The following is a 23,353-nucleotide window of genomic DNA, read 5'->3' as shown; positions in this document are numbered from 1 at the left end:
ATATTGGAATGTTTGAGATTCCTTACTACACTATTACACATTTGATTGTATAAGCAGTATGGGCCTTTTTTTCTTTTTATAGTCCTAGGGATAGAACCCAGGACCTTGTGCATGCTATACAAGTGCACTAGCACTGAGTTATACAGTCAGCCCTTACATACACATTTTAAAGAAATGCAAACTTGAATGCACATCAGAGTCACCAGGAGGCTTGCAAAGCACCATCAGCTCTATTTCTCATTCAGTAGGTCTGGTTTCAGATCTGAGAGTTTGCATTTCTAACAAGCTCCCAAGGGTTGCTTATGTTTTGCTTTGGTAACCACATTTTGAGAGTAAGTTGATTTGCAGGAATGCATTCTGTATTCTACTTAAAGGACTGGAAAATGTTTGATAAATTCATGTGGTTAATATATTGGACCATAAACAAAGGACAGTGTAAGGAATATTGTAAAACAGAAGCATGTCAAAACTTTATTGAAAGCACCACCTGATTCCCCTTTAGCCATAAAAGGTGCAGGTGAGATGGCAGGCAATGATGTGGCTATGATGTGGGCCAACTGGGAGAAGCAGTTTCCATAATGGTTTTTCATTAGAAACACTTGGGGGAACAAAGACATTGCAGACACTTTAAGGTAATTAGTGCATATTATTTTGTCTGTGGCATTGGTTTCTTCATGCTTATAGTTACTAGAAATAGAGAAATCACTCTTTTTATGCTTCCAGGCTAATAAAGATCATTTTAAAATATAAACAAACCCCTCACCAAAAACAATGACAAGCTTGCAGCTAGAGCTGGGGGCCTCATGCAGCTCTCTGTCATGTTAAACCCCAGCTTTCAACATATTGAGATCTTGATTATACTTGCTACAGAAGGAAGACTGGCAAGTCAAAAATACTTCCTGGTCTCTTTTCATTTCTATTGAATGGAAATGGCGTTCTGCTTGGTTTCCAGTAGGTTCTTGCAAGCTTTCAGATGCTCTCAGGCCTCCGTCTACAATTCCAGCAAAACAGCTTTGGCAAAATCTACGCCCCACACACACAAGCATGCCATAGGTATTTAATAGCCAATATTGGAATTTTTCAAAGATGCATACAGCTTAAAATATTTATCCATCTTATTTTGTCTAGATGTTTGATAAGACAAACAATCGCTTGTTCCTTTCTGCTCAGCCAAAGGAAGGACCAGCTGGAGACTTTCAATGGAAAGATGGTAAAGGACAACCAATGGTAACCGACTCTTCCGGATGAGGGTGGGATCATTGCCAATAATAACTTGGAGTGGTTTTTTTATTCAAATGAGTGCTACTGTAATAATCAGAAAATATGTTTATATGATTATTTTAAAAAGTTAAAACCAATTATAAAAATTATCATTCAACAAAAAAAATTCTACTTGTGGTGGCGGGTAATGCCTGTAATACCAGCATAAAATATGATGAGGCAAAAAGTTTGCTGAAAGTTCAAGGCCAATCTGGTTTACATACTGATCTCAAGGCCACCAAATGACACACCAAAACTATGTCTCAAAAGGGAAGGGACAGGCTAGGGATATAACCTAGTGACAGGGTGCTCACTTACCATATGAAAGGCCTCAGTATCACATTAAGAAAATTTCTGTCTAATATGATTTTAAAAATAACTAAAGTGGCATAGAGCTTCTTACATCAATGGCTAACTCTTGACCCTGTTAAGGAAATGAGATGATCCTGGATCGTATTGTCATCAAAGATGAATGGGGCTTGTTTCAAAAATGAGACAATTGGAACATATACCACATTTTCCAAATATGAGACAATATATACACCCATAAGGATAACAACTGTGTGTATTACAACTTTCAAATATATTAAAATCCATAAGTTTATAAATATGTTAAAATAGAAGAATTATAAGCCAGGCAGTGGTGGTGCACATCTTTAACTCCAGCATTTGGGAGGCAGAGGCAGGCATATCTCTGAGTTTGAGGCCAGCCTGCTCTACAGAGTGAGTTCCAAGACATCTAAGGCTACACAGAGAAACCCTGTCTTGAAAAAAAATACAATAAAACCAATTTAAGGTCAATTTGAAAGAGCATATAAGCTCTTGGTCAGAAAGTCAAACTACATAAAAATGGAAGAAGGTTGTTCAGTAGGTCAAGAGTGCCCTGGGGCTGGAGAGAGGGATCAGTGGTTAGGTTAGGAATATTTGTTCTGCAGAGGATCTGGACTTGATTCACGGCACCCACAGTGTGACTAACAACCATTTATAATGGGATCTGATGAAAACGAAAAAAAGAAAGAGTGCCCTAAAAGTAATTATTCAGCCATGGATAAGGCTGCACTTCGGGTTCATGTGGGTGGACTCTTGGTCATGCCCCACGTGACCCACGTGCACGCATGTGTGGTTACCTCCACGTGTGACTAAACTAAAACCATTGTGTGCATGAGTGGGTCGCCCGCCATCTGCGTCATCAGCATGTGACGTAGTCACGCAAACCCCCTGTGTGCATGTGCAAGGTGTGGGTTGCCCGTCATCAGCGTGTGACCTAGTCACGTCTTCCCCCTGTGCACATGTGCTAGGTGGCCTTTAAAAGCTGGACCGCCATCTTAGCTCTCTCTCTGACCACCATCCCCAGGCCTGTGAGCACTCTTTCCTCTAATAAACTCCTAAGTGGGTTTGTTTGCGTCCCATGTTTTCTTCTCACTCGCATCAGATCATTTCATTAAAGATTGGCATATCCATCCATGCCATACCCTGACCATTGAAAGGGTCGGTGTTATGGAAGAGACTTGCCAAGGGTGGTTGATCTAAACATCTCTTTTCCAGCACATGGTTTCTATTGTTCTTTGATGTGGTTTGCTTCCATGTAAGACTGTCTGGCGAAGAATCTGTGGGATTAAGTCAACAAGTTTTTAAAAACACAGGTCATGTTCTGAGGCAGATCGTAAGAGAAAATGTGGGTGTTGATAATATGGACAACCACACAGCAGTTTTCCTGCCCTCAAGTAATTATTGAGGACTATCTGACACTGGCTTCAAGGTACCCTGAGAATACGGAAAAAGATACACAGATCCAAGACTGTACAGGGCACAATCTCCTGGGGATTTACTGATGGTCAAGTGAAGAGACAAGACTCACGTAACACGGAAGGTGTTCTTAAATGTGACCAGGACAAAGGTGACTGGCAATCAAGCTGAAATGTACCTGACCACATGCTGACATAGTCTAACTTCAAACAAAAACATCAGCAACATTCCAGTACCTAAGGTGCCAGGGTTTGGTTATAAAGTTCCATAATACGGCTCTCATGGGTTTTGTGTATGTATCAAGAGACAAGAATGTCTTGGGGGCAATAAGGATGGCCACAAATTATGATATTCACAATGAGGTAAAGATAGAAGCCTACAAAGTTATATATCGGGAGCTACTGAGTGCTGGCCTCAGCACTCTCTCGGGGTTCACAGTAGGACTTGTATGGCAACTAAAGACTGGCTTGGGAATGGGATCTGAGGGGTAGACCAAACTGACTGACGTAGGAACGTTTTTCGTGCATGTATCTTTATTTCTTGGGGGAAGATGGGAGAAGGGAGAAACAGCAGCATAGAGGCATAAGGTATAAGGGCAAAGCATCAGACAGAAGGGTAAGGGCATAAGGGTAAAAAGTGGGCATAAGGGCATCAGGCATAAAGCACAAAGGCGTGAGGGTAAAAAAAGGGGGGGCATAAGGCTAGGGTAAGGTGTGGTCTCCACAAAGCTTTCAGTTTATATAGGCAGACAGACAAGTTAACAATCCCAAAGGAGGAAACAATGGTATCAAGCATGCATTTTCATAGCGTCACAAGAAATAGGTATATCTGGCAAGGAGGCACTTTACCTCTCCCAGAGGGTGTGACTGTGAAGTTCCCCTATGGCTGGGAATACAGCATTGGTAGCTATAGGAGCCTGCCCTGAGGGCTTGATTAGCATTAGCATCCAGCTGGTTGCCTTAAAAGGAATCTGTTCTGAGGACCCTGCTTTTTACTCCAGCAGGGTGCCCACATGAGAATTTTTCTCTCTGAAGCTAGTTTTAGCAACTCAGGCCATTTTCCTGTATAAACAGTTAGTGTCCTAGGCTATGATCCAATGTTAGTTGAAGGCAAGGTAAAGGGTAAATACAGAATGTTAGTAGCCTGTTAGGTCAGAGCAGAAGACCAGTAGATCACACCTTCCTGAGTCTGCTGTTGGAGCAGACATACTACTTCCTGTGTGAGACTCCTTTCATAGCAGTGACTCCTGTCAATAAAGTTTGTGGGGGACTATTTTTATGTAGATTTTGGCTATGAGAACAAAGGTTTGACTGAATCCTTTTCAGGCCAAGGCTTTTTGGTGTGTGTGTGTGGGGGGGGGGGGGTGGTATCCAGTTGCCCTACAGGAAAAATCAAGTTTATACACTGCTGGGATACTACAGGACAGAGAAATGCCATGATTTCACAAGACTTTTACAGAAAGAACAGTGAATTATCCAAAGCACAGGTGTGCCCGTAGCTCTGCAAAAACAGGTTCTCCAGTATGTATACACTTCCCATGGACAGCCCAACAGATCTGTCAGCTGTACATTTACTGTGTAATACTTGTGGGCTCGCCGCAGGCCAAAATCAAGTAGTCTCGTAGGGTTCTGCAATTCACATCTCCCCTTGTTCCTATCCTACCTTCATCCAGACTGTGTACCTTCTGGACTCCAGTGTTTTACCAGTGACATACATTACTTGAATAGCTGACTGGGAAACAGTGGGAGAAAATGATGTTCATAATGACAACAGTGAGAACTTCGTAATCATTTTCAAAGTGGATAGTTCCTTTCATCTTTCCTCCCTCCCTCCCTCTCTCCCTTCCTCCCTCCCTCCCTCCCTCCCTCCCTCCCTCCCTCCCTCCCTCCCTCCCTCCCTTCCTCCCTCCCTTCCTTCCTTCCTTTAATTCCAAAACAGTCCAAACCCTACAGTGGACACACAGGTGGTCTCTCCAGTGTAAATTGATCAATACTCTCTAATGAGTATGTTCCAGGAAAGAAAATATCCTAGGCCTCTAGCATCTCTTACCAGGTTAAAATAACCTTGGCCTCTTTGGACTGTATTAATAAAAATTGATAGAGAAACAAAAAATATAGCTTCAGGAAACCTAAATGGAATCTTCTCAAATGAATTGGTATTGAAGAAGTAGGGATGAATTCAAATCCCATATTCCTTTCGTTATGAAATTACCTCCAATGACCAGATTGTTTTGGCTTAAATGTTAGATTCTGAGTCTGAGGACTACAGAGTAAAAAATCTTTAAGGTGTAATAGTATTTGGAATGACCTCCTCACAATGTGCCCTAGGAACTTCAGAATTGAGTCTCTGCAAGCTGTGTATGAAACCGCAGAAATGGCTGAAGCTGAGTCATAGAGTGTCCTGAGATTGCGTTAAACCATAACTTGCTTCAATCAACATTATATGAACTCCTTCCGTGCCCATGTCCTTTACAACATGAACTCATTACCCTTCATGAAACTCCTGAAATATTATTATCTTCATTTTACAACCCAGTAAACTGGGACTCAGAAATAACTGAAGCAACCCGTAAGGGCTAGTATGTGGGAAAGCTGTGAGCTGAACTAAAACCGGTCCTGTTTCAAAGTCTTGTCTCTTTACCCTATACTGTCATTTTTTTTAAAAAAAAAAAAAAACATAGCAGGATTCAAACTTGAAGAAATTGGTTTTTGTGACCATTTAGCCATATATCTGTCCTGGACATATCATCTAGGTCTTAGCAATTTATTAGTATCTAACTAGACACCTATTTCTTGTTAGGTGCAAGTTTGAAAATGCTTTATCAAAAGCCGTTCTGATATTTATGATTTGCCTTTCTGATATTAACGTTGCTAATATAAATAGTTTAATAATAATATTTCATCTTTTTACAGTATTCTTTTCAATAAGATGATGATTCGCTCCTCTCTTAGCTGTCTCCCACACTCAATGAGATCCCTCCCTCAAGGTCATCCTTGGGAGTATCAGCATGGCACCGATAGGAAATTCTCCCATGCTGCTGCAGGGATAAGTGTCTCTGTGACCAGAGTGCTTGACTGGTGTCTTTCATAACACCTGTCCACCCAGAAACTCAGGATGTGACCTTGCTTGCAAATAGGGTCTTTGAAGACTAAATTAGTTAAGAAGAAATGATAGTAGAGTAGAAGAAATCCTAAAGCCAATGGATGCTGCTAAACACAAACTCAACCTTCTCTTCCTTCTCCTCTTCCTCCTCCTCTTCTTCTTCCTCCTCTTTCTCCTTTTCTTCTTCCTCCTCTTCCTCCTCCTCCTTGTGTGTGTGGAGGGCACAAGTATGGGGGTGGACCAGGGAAGTGTGATTGGGGTGCATGATGTGAAATTCCCAAATAATCAACAAAAATATTATGTTTAAAAAAAAAGAGGATACAAAGAAACACATAGAGAAAAAAGATGAAGAGAAAATGGGGGCTGACTTAGAAGTGATGCAGCTTCAAGCCAGGAAATATGAAGAACTACTGGGAGACAGCAGAAAAGGAACCAAGATGCTGGTGACACATGGATACATGTTTTCTACCCTCTAGAATTGTGAAAGAATAAACAAAGTCATCTTCTAAATTTATGCCAACCTTTATGATACCTCCTGAAAACGGATCCAGGGGTCGTGCTGGCTCTCTTAGCATCCCCAAAATTACACCCGTGGTGAAAGTGATCAGAGTAGAACAACATCACACTATTGGTTCTTATATTGAGTCTTTTGTGCACATGACTCCTGAAGTCACATTACTAACTGCTGTATTAAAGCGAAAATGACTGCAAAGCCATCATGCACCTGTCAACAGTGCACTCAGATCATTAGGCACGAACAGCTGTCATTATGGAAGAAACCCAGAGCCTGGGAACTAGAGAGATAATGTCTCACTGTTGTAGCCAAGCTCCGTCTGATTTTAAAATGCCAAAGAATTGGTGACTTGAGTCATAGTTAAGTGTCACTTCTGGTATGACATCTTAAAGGACAATTTCAGAGCAAGGAACAAAATAGAATACCTAACTCTTAACCCCAGTAAAACACCAGAGAATATAAAAATACTTTCAAATCTGAAGCGAAGTTCATGGAGCATACACAGGCATGTTTTGTGTTTTCTGGTACATTCGGTGGTGGAAGAGTGTTGCTAAGAAAGATTTCAAGAAAGGAAAAGAAGCAATGGAGAAGATTTGATTCTGTGGGATTCCAGTCCTTCAATGGGTTCCACTAAGGAAATGAGTAAAAGTTTAAGGCTGCCCTTGTATGGTATAGGATAAATTCAAGTTCTCTGACCAGTTTTTAAATTGAATTTTGCTTGGTCACTGAGAAGCTTCCCCTTTATCAGTGAACACTGAAGAGGGAGCCTGTACATCTTCTAGGACCTTGACCGCTTTGAAAAAGAAATAAAATAGAGAATAATTGTTTAGAAAATGATTACATAGCTCTCTATGGTGTCATTGTGTGCAACCAAACTTCCTTATACTGTTTCCTGGGTAGCAAAGTTGAAACACCTTCTTGTGAAGGAAAGAGCTATGTACCAGGCTAGACATGGCAATCCTTCGAAATGGCCTGCTCACAAGGGTGGCCAGGGCTGGCATCAGGAAATGCAGCATTTAGTATGTGTGTGTTGGGGTGCTACATCCACGGCTGTCTCGCCAGTGTAGCAGAAATGCTGACTGGATGGGCAAATATTGCCGGAAGGATCAGGATTCGCGCTTCTCGGAGTTGAGTCCTGGGCTGTCCCTTGGCAACCAGTTGTGGTGTAATGCTACCTGAGTTGCCATTTGTACTGACTCGACCTGACTGTACTTGGTGCTATATGTCTGTCTTTTCCCTTGTCTGTGTGTTCTTTGTGATCCTTGCATATTGCTAACAGATCAGACTATTCCAGGCAGTTGCGGATACAAACAAGACTGCTGAGGACATTTTTGAGTTTTGCGCCCCTATTCATTAAAGCCTTTAAAGAAATAGCCAGTTCTGGAAATAGGGAAGTCATCGTTAAAATAATTCCTTAATGATGTGGAGCAAAAGGAGTTGCTCTTATCAGGAGAAACCTTAGAAGCCTTCTGTAGGAAAACAGCTGCAGCAACACTAGATGTTTGCCTGAGAATTACGTGCGGGAGGCCTATGCAGCCTTCATTATGGCCAGAATAAACCTAGGCTAATTACAACATCTGACCCTGAGAGTCGGGGAGGGAAGAAAGTTGAGATTTATGGTATGAAACCAGATTCAGACAAGTTTGAGATCATGTCTAAAATTTCCTAGCAGAAAGTTTTCCCAGGAAGATAGTGGCCTTCTCCTCTCACACCCCAAGATATTCTGAGTACAAGGTCACTTAGCCTTGCCAGCCGCCTGGTACAGACTGGGCGAAAGTCCTTGTGCCCAAGCCAAAGCATTTTCAAAGATTCTTTTTGTAAACTATTCTATGCTTTTTTTTATGACTGATGATGTATGCCTTTGCCAAGTTCTTTGTTTGTAATAATATAAAAACCTCACACTGAATAAGTAAAACACAGCAGCATTTTCAAAATACATTGAGAGTGGCTGTCTGTCAAATTCCTCCGTCGTATCCTGAAATCTTCCGTCCTTCGCCCTGATTCCCTCACGGTCTGAGTGGCTCCCCTGAGCCGGTCAGTAGCATTGGGGAGTCCTGAACTGGTAGGTATATGCACACTTCGATTGTGTGGAACACCGTCCTTCTAAGATACTAGAATGTCGATCTATGGTAGGTAGATGGCTGAAGTAACCAGTTCCCAATAAAAACTCTGGGATCTTTTTTTTTTTCTGAGGAATTAATTAAGTGTGTTTATGTGACCAGTCTCCAATAAAAACCCTGGGAACTGTTTTGCTGAGTGATTTAAGTACTTCCTGTGTACTTCACTTAGTGAAGACTTAGAAGTTTGTGGCAATAGGGTCCACATTTCACACATATGTCTTTTCCCTTTGTAATTTTGTTTGCAGTGTTGGGATGAAACTCAAGTCCTTGTGCCTGCTAGGCAAACACTGGATCCCTGAGTTGTATCCTCAGCTCTCCTTTTGTGTTTTTTACTGGTAGTTTTTAGTTGCTGTAAATCTTGATTAAGAAGCAAATGAACCGTCATAACGAATCACCGAACCTGTATATGGTGTTGCGATTCCTCAGCATAGCAGTTCCTCCCAAACACCACTGCTGTGGGAACTGTGTGGTTATTTTGGTTCTGGGTGGATGGGACGAACAAGCAGCCTCCTCCTACACACCACTGGACATGCTAGTTAGTCTCTTATCTTTCTTTTCCTTCTTTCTTCCTTTCTTTCTTTTTTAATGTGTTTTCCAAGACAAGGTTTCTCTGTGTAACAGCCCTAGCTGTCCTGGAATTCACTTTATAGACTAAGCTAGCCTCGAATTCACAGAGATCCGCCTGTCTCTGCCTCCTGATTGCTGGGATTAAAGGTGTGCACCACCACCATCTGGCCTTTATTGTACTTCTTAATTTACCTACCTTCAGATTATTCAGTATTCAACTCACGTTTAGCTAAGGAGAGTTTATCCTCAATATCTTGTATGATAAGCAGGTTATATTATTATAAATCAAGAAGAAAAGATGTAGAATATTTGTTCAGTAATTGTAAAATCATCCTTGGGATACTTTTCTACTAGTCTTTAAGATCCTACTTGACACTAAATATATTTTTTTAACGTGGGAAACATATGTAACATAAAAACTGAATGAGAAACCAAATCAGAAGAGCAAAAAGACAATCTCCAAGAAAAGGGAAAAATTTGTAATACATGTATCTGAGTACAGAGGTCAAAATGCCAAATATTTAAGGAATTCCTACAACTCAACACCAAAACAAATCCTAATTTCCAAAATTGGCAAAGCATGGGAGTTGGCATTTCTGCAAAGAGGTTACCCACTGGCCAACATCTATTCTGAAACCGTGTTCAGTGGTGATTCTAAAGGAAATGCAAATCTAAGCCACAAGGAGCTACCACACATGTTAGAATGACTGGCATCAAAAAGACAATAAGTAAGTGGAGAGGAAGGAGGGAAACACAACAAAGCCTTGCTTGTATGCTGGGTGGGAATGTAAATCGGAATTGGAATTAGGAATGTGGCTTCATGTAATTTTTTCCTTCCTTAGGTAGGTAAAATTGAGTTGTAAACACACATACATATGTATATAAGTATTTTCAGATTTAAAATCGATATATTTGCTAATTTTAGGACATTCCTGGCTTCCCTTTTGCTCCTGAATAATCAGCTTGCTGTCGCTTTAGGCCCTTCTCCAGAAGTTCTTTCTTTGTGTGATGTTCTTCCCATGGGTTTTCATGCCTGACTCTGTCTTTTCATTAATCTCTCAGCTTGACTGTCACGTCCTTAGAGAAGCCTTCCCTGACCACAGAGTAAGGTGCCCTCTCTACCAGTGGCAGGTCACCCTGCCTTGTCTTCATCCCAGCACACCTTCCAATCTACTCTGCTATTCATTCTTGCTCACTTGTTTAATAAAGTAATAGCGTATATTCCCACCCCCAAGAAAGATCTTGTTTGACCTAATCAGCATTTGATTCTCAATGCTTAAAAAGGTTTGGTAGAAAAACCAGGTATTTAACAACTGGTTTTGAATAAATGAATAATTAAAGGATTTGAAAGAACAAGTTATATTCTGAAAATTGCATTTAACAGTTATCAAGAGACCAGCCAGCTTTGCTTTATCCCTCACCTTTCAGTGGCTGCATCTATTGAATCCACCTCCACCAGCTTCATCTTCCACCAACATAAGACACTTTTTATTGTCCCCGGCCCCCAAAGCAGCCAGACAGGAAGATTGGAAAAGCAGTACCATCAATCAGTGTCATGCGTGCACTGTTCTCTTGACTAGAAAGGGCGAGCACTGTCATTCAACCACCACACAGTGCCTTTGCATCTTCCAAAGTTAAACTTCTACAAAAAGCAAAGGATCCAATTGCTAAGAGTTGTTCTGTGCATATTGCAGGGTAGATGTCATTAAGATTCACTTCCCTCCTCGCCCTGTTCAGTTGCTTCTGTGGAAGGCAGGGGATTTCTCTTGTCTTCTTCAATTTGGGTTTATTGAATTTCTGAAGCTCAGCATAACTTGTTTGTCAGATAGTTTGACAGATTAAGTGGTAATGGGATACAGAGAAGAGAGTCAATGTCTACAATAACTGCTACTCTCTTCTGACTCCCTCATCTCCCAGCCCAGCCTCTTATATTTGAGTACACATACTCTCTTTTTTACCATAATTGCATCTGCCCTTGAGGTATGACCTTCTGAAATTCTCTCCACAATGAACCTGTGGAGTTCAGTTTTTTAAAATCACTGAGCTGATACATACATCTCCAGCTCTCAATGTCATCCAAGGTGTGTATCTCCATTGGCATATAGAAATATGTACTTGGAGGTTCAACCTTTAATGCAGTATGCCCAATAGCTAACCTATTCCTTTTCCCAAGATCAGAAATACACACACACACACACACACACACACACACACACACACATACACACACTTTAAAACAACAAATCTGGAATAATTTAATTAATTTAATCACTATTACTTTTCAACTTTTAGAATCAGTTGTCATGAAGCCACGTGGATCTCTTATTATTTATCCCTTTATTTACTATGACTTCATTAATAGATCACTGCATAACAGTTTGGATTTTCTGCACAGCTTCCCAAGTCTCCCCTTTATATGTGATGTATGCACATTTTCATGTGTGTATGTTCACACACATGTGTGGAGGCCAGAAGTTGACATTGTGACATTAGTGTCTTACCCACTTGCTCTCCACCATATTTATTTAATATAGGGTACTCACTGAACCTGAAGTTCATTGATTCAGCTAGGCTTGTTGGTTGGCTAATGAGCTACAAGGACCCACCTGACTTCATTTCCCACCAGCACTGGGGTTAAAGTGTCATGCCACAGTACCTTGCTTTACTGTGGATGTTGGGGATCAAAACTTGGGTCCCTCTGCTTGCACAGCAGGTGCTTTGCTGAACAAACCTTCTCCCCAGCCCTCAAGGTCTCTCAAAGTGATTCTAATTGCTCTTATATCATCATTAGAGTCATACAAACCTTCTTAAACTTAACTGGGGAAAAAACCTGTAAGTGTGGGGCCAGAAGTTTACGTTTTAACAAACTTACCAATTCCCAAACTAGGTTATAAAAACCCTGTCATTAATCTTCCTATCTTCCATTTCTACAGTAATCCAAATTACTTTATAACTGCTCACATATGTATGAATATTTACATTGGGACACATTTCTGTTTAGGGAACCACTCCTTTATATGTTATATATTACATGCATTTGATAAAAGAATGTGAATTTAGGGTTGGTGAGAAGGCTCAGCGGGTAAAGGCACTTGCTGCCAAGTCTGATGACCTGATTTCAGTCTTCAGAATCTACATTATGGAAGGAAAAGAACCAACTCCCACAAGTTGTTTCCTGATCTCCACATTCACAAATATATGCTGTCACACACACACACACACACACACACACACACACACACACACACACACACTGGTAGTCACACATAAATAAAAGAAGCAGGCAACATCATCTTTTAAAAACTAAAAAACAAAGTGGATCTTCACGATCAAAACTCCTTCATCTTATAGAGGCTACAATGGTTTGAATTAACAAAGCAGGCCTGACTGTTACCCTTTAAAAGACCCAAATTTAAGGCTGACTCTTGGAATAACATCTGGTAAATTCATTTGGGGGAGTTTCCACTATTCCCCAGAACTGATAACACTATGCCTAAAATGTTTTCATAAACAATATGGCTTGAAATAAACACATGCTTCATGTTGGCAGGGGGCAAGAATTTGGTTGGAATGTGCTAATGTGAACAGTCTTCAGCAAAAACTGTGAGCTGGGTCTACTGTGGGCCTCTTTTCTTGTCAGTATTTCACATACTGTGTCATATGTATTAAGTCTATCCTGTGAAGCCCCACCAGAAGAGTTTTGGAAGCTTGTACCTGGTGTCTTCTGAACTCTACTTCATATGTCTTTTTTTATTGTATTTGGTATCTTACTGTTATAACAAATTAGAATCATGAGTATGACTGTGTAGAGTTCTATGAGGGCTAATACAGTGACTCACCAAACCTCAGCATGGTCTTGAAGAGCTCCAACAAGTCAATATTGTCTACAACTTATTTTTCCCATGAAATAGAAGCAGCAAGAGTAGGTAGTAAAAGCATGTACATCCAGACTTAGCATCTAAGTTTCATTACTTCTGTGGTGTAGGAGGGTCTTCTATCTATGTATTACTTTCATTGGTTAAATAAAGAGACTGCCTTGGCCTTTTGCTAGGACAGCAACTTAGATAGGCGGAGTAGACAGAACAGAATGCTGGGAGAAAGGAGGCAGAGACAGAGAGCCACCATGGAGCTGCCAGGTCAGACATGCTGAATCTTTCCTGGTAAGCCACGAGCTAGTGGTGATACAGATTATTAGAAATGGGTTGAATCAATATGTGAGAGTTAGCCAATAAGAGGCTAGAAATAATGGGCCAGGCAGTGTTTAAATGAATACAGTTTCCGTATAATTATTTCGGGTAAAGCTAGCCAGAAGCCAGGGATCGGAATGCAGCCCGCCACACCACATTACAACACTTCTGTGTCTCATGGCTACTTTGATTATAAAACTGAGACAATAATGCTGACTTTGCAAACATTTTACAATGATAACAGAAGTCTGTTGTAAACATCCTTTAAGAAGTAACTATTATTTTTATTTTACCTTTTAAGCTGGATTTAATGATCAGAAAGAATTCTATAAATCCAATTTTATCCTTATTCTACCATACATACACTAGAAGTAATTGTATGAATTCATAAGGTCACAGTTACACTGGAGCTTGTGACTAGGTTGTTTGGCTCCAGAAATGTGTAGAGCTTCTCTAAGGACCCACAGGGGAATTGCTCGGAGAAAAGGCAAAGAAAGGTACATGTTTATATTCGGCCCCAGCAATCAGCTATGTTTGTCTCTAGCTTTGAGTCTCCTAACAGTCCACTGATTTCTGGACCCTAATATTGTTCTAGCTGCCAGTATGCATTGATTTACCTTTTGTTGGATGCTCAGCTATTCCCTTAGCTGGCTACTTCTGCAACCATTAGTTCACACTGACTTTGTTCACCTGGTACTTTCTAGAGGTTCCCCTCTCAAAATGTCTCTCCTAGGTGTAGTCCTGTCTTTTTCCTTTCACTTGCTTTTGTTATTTGCTTATGAATTAAATGTACTTTACTTTTGTGTAATAAGAATTACTGGGCACATATTATCTTTGTAAGTAGCAGTATACTTGGAAAAATATCCTAAAAATGTCATGTTCATTTATTCTTTGTGTCCCTACTGTCCAAAAGACAGTGACATCACCTCTTAGTACTCCCATTGCTTTATATGAAATAACATAGCATCTTCAAACATAAAACGCTTGAAGAAGAGTTGTTGAAATCTCTTTAGCAAGTTAACTAAGGCAAATTCTCTAGCATATACTAGAGGAGCTGAAATAAAAAGCAGACATTATCTGGAAAGAATTGCTTTGTGTCATGAGATGTTTAGGGGGAAATTAGTTTTCTCTATTGCTATAAACCATTCAACAAAGGTATTTACTGTGTATTTATGAGCTAAGGATGGACAATCATAAGATCCTTACACAGGAAGTCAAAAAAACCTATGTTCAAATGTTTCAATATTATATAGTGAGCCCAACGTTCTTCTTGCTGAGTGTGAGCTACTAGGACTTGCCAGTGTAGTGTTGCTGCCATTGACTGTGGTACTTCTCTGGAAGATGGCTTTGATGTGGATATAGCTTTCTCACACTCTCTTCTCCTAGGATTTGACTGGAGGTTGACATCCATGGTGACCTTGGAAACTACTTATTGAATATGAGAGAGCCGTTCTGTGTCAGAATTTCTAAGTGAACATGTATTTTAATGGCCTGTCGTTTTCTTTTACAAATCAAGAATATCTGTACTATAATAATACCTTGGCATTTGAGACTCTGTGCTATCACAACTAGTATGTATGTTCCTGATTATATCATTTCACGTTTGTGTATTAATCTGTTCAGGCTCTTATTAGGGTAAATGCTTTAGAATAATACTTGCTCATATAGTGACTAATAAATGTTAGGTATTTGTATTATTGGTACAGATGAGCTATGAACCATTGAACATGGCAGTTTTCTTAGACTCACACTTCCTTGATTGTTAAATATAAGAATCATTTTGATAATTTTTAAATTTTATTAAATTTGGAATTTTTTAATACACCTCTGTGAAATTGCTAAGGAGAGATGGAGAGACTGCTCGGTAGTTACTTGCAATGGTTGTTGTTACAGAATATCTATGTTCAATTCCCAGCACCCATATGATGGCTCATAGCCCTCTCTGTAAAGCCCGTCTTGAAGTTTTCAATGCCGTCTTCTAGCCTCAGAGGGCACCAGACATTTACATTGTGCACAGAAATGCATGAAGGCAGATCAACCATGCACACAAAAATAAATTGCTAAGGAAAAGACTTAAGCCATTCTCCTTGTTAGATTTTTGTGTCTATGTCAACTTGATACAAACTAGTGTTGAATGGGAAGAGGAACCTCAGTTGAGGAAATGCCTCCATCAGATTGCCATTGGGACATTTTCTTGATTGCCAATCAATAGAGGAGGGCCCAGGGCAGTGGGAGTGATGTCACCCTAGGGCGGGTAATCCTGGATGGTATAAGAAAGCAGGCTGAGAAAGCCAGAAAGAGTAAGCAAGTAAGCAGTACTCAAACATGGCTTCTGCATCAGTTCCTACCTCTAGGTTTCCATCTTGAGTTCTTGTCCTGGCTTCCTGTATAATGGACCTTAAGATGAAATAATCCCTTTTCCTCCCCAAACTGCTTTTACCTTGGTGTATATCATAGCAATGGAAGCAAACTAAGACTCTCATAAAAAGGGGCTATAGGATGAAAGAGAGGCATTTCAAACATTAGGCAAAGAGTCCAGTAAATGGGAGGGGTACAAAGGACACTGAGAGGTGGGAACCATTATTTAAGGAGAATCGTCATCTTCTCTTTTACATGAATCCAGCAGAGTTTGAAATAACATTTGGAAAGAAAAAAAATTTTTACAAACCGAGCTGTGTCCGTAAGACTTTCATTCACACCCAGATGAATGTCTTGGGTGGTAAGAAAACAAGGGTGTCCTCCCAGTAGAGCAAAGCCTACAATGAAAGAAAAAGAAAGGTATTTTTTTTTGAAAAAAATAACTAAAGTGCAAAACAAAACCATGAGGCACTGATACTAGTATCATCTCAATAGCAAAGTCTACACCTTAAAGCTCTTTAACCATTCTGTTGGGAATTTCCAAGCATAACAAAGTGATAAATCTAGAGATGAATATGAAAAATATGCAAAAATATGAATATGTAAAACCACTTACCTTTATTTTGAATTCATGCTTATCCCCCCTCCTCTTTATTCAGGAACTGGAAATAATGGGACATTGCTCCCTTTGGGGGAACTATGCTTACTTTTTAATTCTTCCAATATAGAAAGATAATCTTCTAGGATGACAGAGAAATAAACTTGAGTTATATGGGATGTCCTGGGTGACAATGGGGTATTAATCAGCAATAAAAAAGGAATGACCCTTCAGAAACGTTATGCTAAATGAAAGAGTAAATATTTAGTGTAGGGAAATGTCTAGGAGTAAATATCTAGAGTAGAAGAAATGAAAATAGCTGTTGCTGTAGCTGGGCTATATGTGATTGACTGGAAAGGAGTACTGTAGTGTTTTTCTGTGTTAACTGAAATATTCTACATCTTCACGGAGTTTATAGGTTACACAGACATGTGGATTTGTCAACATTGAATTGCACATTTAATATTGGCCATTTTCTATACGTAAATTTAACTTTAAGTTTAAAAAAAATAAAGCAAGCACCGAGGTGGTAGTTTCAAGTTACTAAGAGGTAAAGGGTTACCAGTTATCATCTTTTAATGAAGATAAAGCTAAGTACCAACTGGGACATGGTCCTCACTGCTTTCCACCATATGTGTGCTTAGAGCATTACAGGTGCTGGAGCACAGGAGTCTGGCTCGCACTGGTCTTCCAACACATTCTATTGAGCATAATTTCAAGATAACGCTTGTATTTTGCAAACACACTTTATATTGTAATGTGTCAAATTTATGTCCTGGAAAACATATAACTGTCACAGTTTGCTAATTGCATCTGTTTAGGGATTTACTTTGTAAGGAGGAAATCATCAATCACCCAGGGAATTGGGTGAGGAGTTCTGAACCTACAAATGGGAGTTGGATTCAAAATTTCCTGTAACTCTTTACTGATGTATAGGCATAATTTGAATAATATTTCAGTAAGGACTATGTCCTGGCTAGATATGATTTTATCAACTTGACACAAGTCCCAGTCATCTGGGAAGAAGCAACTTCAGTTGAGAAAATGCCTCCATAAGACTGGGGTGCAAGCCTAGTCTGTTTGGATGCTCACCTTCCTAGATGTAGATGGAGTGGGGAGGACCTTGGACTTCCCACAGGGCAGGGAACCCTGACTGCTCTTTGGACTGGAGAGGGAGGGGGAGGAGGAAAAGGAGTGGGGGAGGGGGAGGGAAATGAGAGGAGGTGGAAATTTTTAATAATAAAAAAAAGACTGGTGTGTAGACAGGCCAGTAGGGCATTTTCTTAGTGATTGATAGGGAAGGGCCAAACCTACTGTGGGTGGTGCCATCCCTAGCCAGGTGGTCCTGGGTTCTATAAGAAAGCAGGCTGAGCAAGTCATAGCAGCAAACCAGTGAACAGCATTTCTCTCTATGAACTCTGCTTCGGTTCCTGCCTCCAGGTTCCTGCCTTGAGTGTTTGTCTTGAATTCCCTTCATGATGAACCCGAGAATTCTAATTAATATAAGCCATTTCCTCCCCAAGATGTTGTTGAACATAGTATTTATAAACATCAATAGAAACCCAGACCAAGACAGACTGTTATTGAATGTTATTAAGGAATCATTTTGTTAATGACACTGCAGCTATTGATGAAAATATTCTGTATTTTAAATAATGTAAAGGAGGGGGTGGGTATAAAATGTCATAGTTTTAATTTATATTAAAAATACTTTAACAATGAGAAGAAATAGACAAACTAAGGAAGATAAAATGCTAACAATTGTTAGATTGATATAAGGGGTATTGTGTGTTCTTTATGCTAATCTTTCTACTTTGTATTTACTGGAAAACTTCTATCATAAAAATAAGCATCAAAAGCTACAATAATTATTTATGTTACGATGTCTACCATTTTACTAGAAGCCAGCATGTCCTGAAACTTACAATGCAAATCAAGAGCACTTACTGGCATTTTATACACCTTTCTCCTTGATTTGCCGCCAAGAAACAGTCTAATAGAACTATTGTATGATTCTGTAAAGCATAACTCTTTGCTTTCCTGTAACTTGTATTCTAGTGGTGAAATACTGATTATAAAGCAAGCGAGTAGCCTCATATATATTAGATATTAGATACTGGTAAGTTGTAAAATTTGAATAACAAAGGACAACAGAAAATGTAAAACAGGAATTGCCATTTTAAATGTCATGGTTATTGAAGAGCTGTTTGAGGGAAGGTTGAGAAATGTGTCAGTGTGGACCATGAGAAACCTATCAGATTGGCAGAAGACTAGTTATTTGTCTTGTGTAAGTCCACAAATGGTGGATTCAAAAGCTAGCAAGAAGGTGGGTGTGGAAAATACAGAGTGTGTGAAGAGGAGTAGAAGGGAGACTGCAAAGGGAAGGTGGGAATAAGAAGCAAGAACTGTGTTTTGTCTGAAAAAAATGAAAATCTGTCGAAGGTTGGAGCAGATGAGTAAGATAATTAGGCTTTGGTTTTAATGAAATATATACATAATGGGGCAGAATCAAGGAGGCCAATAAGGAGAGACATTTGTAAAATTTGGATGAATGTTCAGAACTCAGACCAGAATGGCAGTCCCTGAAATAGTAAGAAAGTGGTTGTATGATTAATCTATACATATCTTGAAGGTAACAGCAGCATTAAACTACTGGGCCTATATCCTACCTCAATGAGCATATTACAGATATCAGAGGACTTCCGGGTTCCTCAGTAACACTCTACTTACCTACATCTGTGCCCATATATTCTGCTTTATTTCCCATCAAGCATAGGTGAACTTCTTATCTCTCATGTTTCCATGTCTCTTCCTACTGTCTTAACATGCCCAATTCACCCATATTCTTTAGATATTTACTCAAATGCTTAACAATTCATGTGTCATCTTTGTCCCATGCTCCCATTCATACACTAGAAGTCAACTCCTTTAACTGTTCACAAACATAATCAATTCTTTATCTCTTTATGTCATAGACATCAAGAACTATGCTCAATCATTAACAAAACATTTTTCTTGGCACTATGTTCACTTTCGAGTACCACTTTAATTCTTTGCTCCCCTCTAATCAGTCTATCTATCTATCTATCTATCTATCTGTCTGTCTGTCTGTCTGTCTGTCTGTCTATCTATCTATCTATCTATCTATCTATCTATCTATCTATATCTATATCCCCTCTCCCCCCTCCCTCCTTTCCTCCCTCCCTCCCTCCCTCCATCCATCCATCCCTCGAAGGGAGGATTTGCTAGCCATCACTGTAGCAAGACTCCTCCCATCAACATCAACATGACCTCTACATTGTTCCATCTTTTTGCCCCTTTCTTCTCAATCTCTTTAACAAAATGGAGCAGCAGTCTATCCTTAATAACTATTCTTTATATAAACTCCAAGATACCACACCTTCCTGCTTTTATATCTAGTTTTTCAATTATTCCTTCTTGGTCTTGATTTCTGGTTTCCACTATTTTCCTTGACTGCTAAACATTGGAGCCTTCCAGGGTTAGTTCTTGGTCCTCTTCTTTCAATCTAACTTCACTGTATCAAGCTCTCTGGCTTCAAATACTCTCTCTATGCTGATGAACATCTCTTTCCGGGTCTTTCTCTTAAACTCCAGACTCATATACAAGCGCTTTTCAACATCTTTCTTTGTATGTCTAATAGACATCTCAAACTCAACACAAGCAACAATGAATGTCTGGTCATTTGCTTTTGACCTGTTCCACCTGCAACTTTCATAATTCCTAGGCAGAAATCTTGGAGTTGTCCTTGACACCCATCTTTTGCCAAGTAAATTTAATTTCTTCGGATCTCCTTTCAAAACATATTTAGAGTTCATCCCTCCTATCGTTCTCAGTACTACCACACTGGGGCTAACCTTCCTCTCTCTACGGCTCCCCCCACACTGATATATTTTACTGTTTTTGTATTGTTTCCATGCCCCTCACACCCACAGTCCATTTTCAACAGAGTAGTCAGTGGAACCTTATAAAATACAACTTAGAGTATGTCCACTCTTCCCCCAAACTCTCAGGTGGCCTATTTCATTCTGGGTTCCATTCACAGGTTCCAATAATGGTGCAAAGCTTTCTGCTTTGTCATTAGAGCCATTCTCTCACCATGCTCTATAATTCGCTTATTTATTATGTCTCTTGTTTGTTGTATCTGTACCCACTAGAAAGTAAGTGCCATGAGAGAAGGGGGTTCCCTATCCTTTGTTTACTGTTGACTGAGTCACAAACATTTACTATAAAGACTGTCAAATAGTAAGTGTATCAGGAATGCTTGTTGAATATATGAGTGAAGGGAAGGACATTGACTCTGGAGAGAGGACCCATTTCCCAAACCTCTGTAGTGTTGATGAAAAGATTAGAAACTTAGTTTTTTTTTTCAATTTCAACCTTTTATTAAGTTCATACCTAAGACTCTCAGAGGTACACAGGATTTAGGATTATTTGGTTGGGCTTATTGAGTCCATTGTTCTCTCGCTGGAGCCTAACATGTACAAGAACAGCTCCAAGGCAAAGCCGGCTCATCTTACTGTGTCCTCTGCACTGCAGGGATTGGATCATCTTTGGTCCAGTTGCTAAGATGGGAGGAAGACTCTGGACAGATTGACTCTGATTAAGGAATCTGAGTCAATGTACCAGCAATTAAACCCCAACTAATTAGCAACCATCACATCGCTATGTAAGGAACTTGCCATCTCAGCACTGTGCACGAAAGTGCTCCCAAAGAAGCGACATCTACATTAATGGTCTACAAGGCTGGTTGATGAATTAGAATTTCAGTGATTGTGGGCAGAGGGAAACATTGCAGGTCCAGAGCCCATTGATAATTTATCTTCTGCCGCCTTCACTTTTTAAGAGTGCTTATTGCTCACTTCTCTTTGGAACTTAACATCTTGGTAAGTACCAGGTAAACCCTTCTGGAATTATGTAACAGACACCTCAATTCCACCTACACAAAGACTAAGAATGTCATAAAATAGCATACAGGGCCTACTACAGTAGAGGCTTTCCTATGGCTGTAGCTGAGGTACCCACCATTGTATTTGAAAGGGCTCATAACTTTCTTTGCTCTGTTGCTATGAGACTATTACATGGCCACTCACATCTGCCTTCAGAATAAACTCTCTTACTCTGAGGCAGAAGCTGTGTCTTCATGTATCAACAGCATGCAGCATAAACATGTGTTTCAATCCTGTGGCTGCAGCCTGCAGCCCACCTGGGTTAGCTGTTCTGGTCTGGGTTGTTCTGTGCGTTTCTCATGGTTGCCCTTCCATGAGGAGGGCACAAAATCTACAACATTCAAATCAGCAGTATCTGTGAAGTCAACTCCGGAGGTCAGCGATGAAGTCACACTTCATTGCTGATGGAAGTCAGGGCAGAAACTCCAACAGAGGAAGAACCTGAAGGCAGTAGCTGATGTGGAGACGATGAGGGGACACTTCATACTGGCTTGCTCTCCATGGTATGCCTGGCCTGCTTTCGTATAGCACCCAGGACCACCAGTCTAGGGGTGGCACCACTCTCATTGGGCTGGACCCTCCCCATCAGTCATTAATCAAGAAAATGCCTTACAGACTTGACTACGGGAAAATCTTAGGTAGGTGTTTTCTCAACTGAGAATCCCTTTCCCAAATGATTCTAGCTTGTGTCAAGCTTGACACAAAACTAGCAGAATCAGATACTGCTTCTGAGAAGGGGTTTCTCTTTTTCACTGGCCAAAAAGAAACTCAGACCCCAATCCAAAGGTGCAAGTCAACTATTTGCTAATTTATCAGGCCTGGGTGGTGATGTGGCATTCAAAGGGTGTTAGAGGATCTGAAAAGCACTAAGAGAGGCCAAGGCAGAGGAGAGGACAGAAGAGTGGGTCTCCACGCTCCCTCACCTTCCATTAAGACACATCCTTTTACCTCTTATATCTATTCCTGTTTTCATACCAGCTAGTTTCATTCAGTGTTTTTTTCTCCTGTTAATTTCTCAATTTCTGTTTGAGAAAATAAAGCAAATCTTATGTTTCGCTTTGTTTTCTTTAATCTCCCTGTGGGCTTTGGAGCAAAGGGTGTAAGTAGAATCCATTCAGTATAAATAGGAGAGATTTGATGCCTCTATCTGGTAGACCTGAGGCCGTCATTAACCTCTCCATGCCCTGCTTCAGACTAGAATCCCAATCTTCCTATTTGTACCTTTGGAAAGATGACGAATTTGAAACAGCGGCTACAGTACCAACTTCAGTTTCACCTTGATGTGACATGTTCATGTTAAATAATGGGAAGAACCACCACTTGGAATTCCCTGTGTGTCTTTCTCTCAGCTACTGCATTCACTAGGATTTAAAAAATATGTATCTGTCTATCAACTCAATTAATTTGCAATAAAAGAATACAATTGCCAGTAGATACACAGGAGAATTGCCTGGTTTGCCAAGGAGCCATACACTGAGAGATACAGAATGAATGGTCTAAAGTACACACAAAGACATGGACATTGTCTTACAAACATAATGCAGAGCAAAGAAGCCAGACACAAAAGAGCACATGCTGAATGGTTCCTTTAATATTAAGGTTGAAAGCAGGCACAGCTAGTTTGTGGAAGTAGAAACCTAGATAATGGTTACCTTTGCCTGGATGAGTAATGGCTTGAAGGCAAAACAGGGTTGATGCAAAGGGCTTCTGAGTCCTGTTAGTATTCTGCTCTCTTGGGTATCGGTTACAATTATGCATTTACTGTAAGAATCCATTGAATTGTCATATACTTAGTGATCTGTACACTTCTCTGAAAGTGTGCTAGACTTAATATACCTGTTTCATGAACAATTAATATGTGTGGATAATCATGTCCTATTTCCTGAAATAAGTAGAAACATTGCTGGATCCCTGAATCTCAGGTTTAAGAATTG

At 40.1% G+C, this 23,353-nt stretch overlaps 1 protein-coding gene across 1 annotated transcript in view; it reads right to left on the bottom strand.

Moving 5' to 3' along the window:
* Nucleotides 1–23,353, bottom strand: part of Otc (ornithine transcarbamylase) — a 67,832-nt gene that overhangs the window by 24,735 nt on the left and 19,744 nt on the right. The window contains exon 4 of the mRNA XM_048461575.3: nucleotides 16,165–16,252. Coding sequence (XP_048317532.2) covers nucleotides 16,165–16,252 — 88 coding nt within the window. The remainder of the gene's footprint in view (nucleotides 1–16,164; nucleotides 16,253–23,353) is intronic.

Source organism: Myodes glareolus, chromosome X, assembly GCF_982192425.1.
Source record: "Myodes glareolus chromosome X, mMyoGla1.1, whole genome shotgun sequence".
NCBI lineage: Eukaryota > Metazoa > Chordata > Mammalia > Rodentia > Cricetidae > Myodes > Myodes glareolus.
This window is presented reverse-complemented; position numbering and strand designations above follow the sequence as displayed.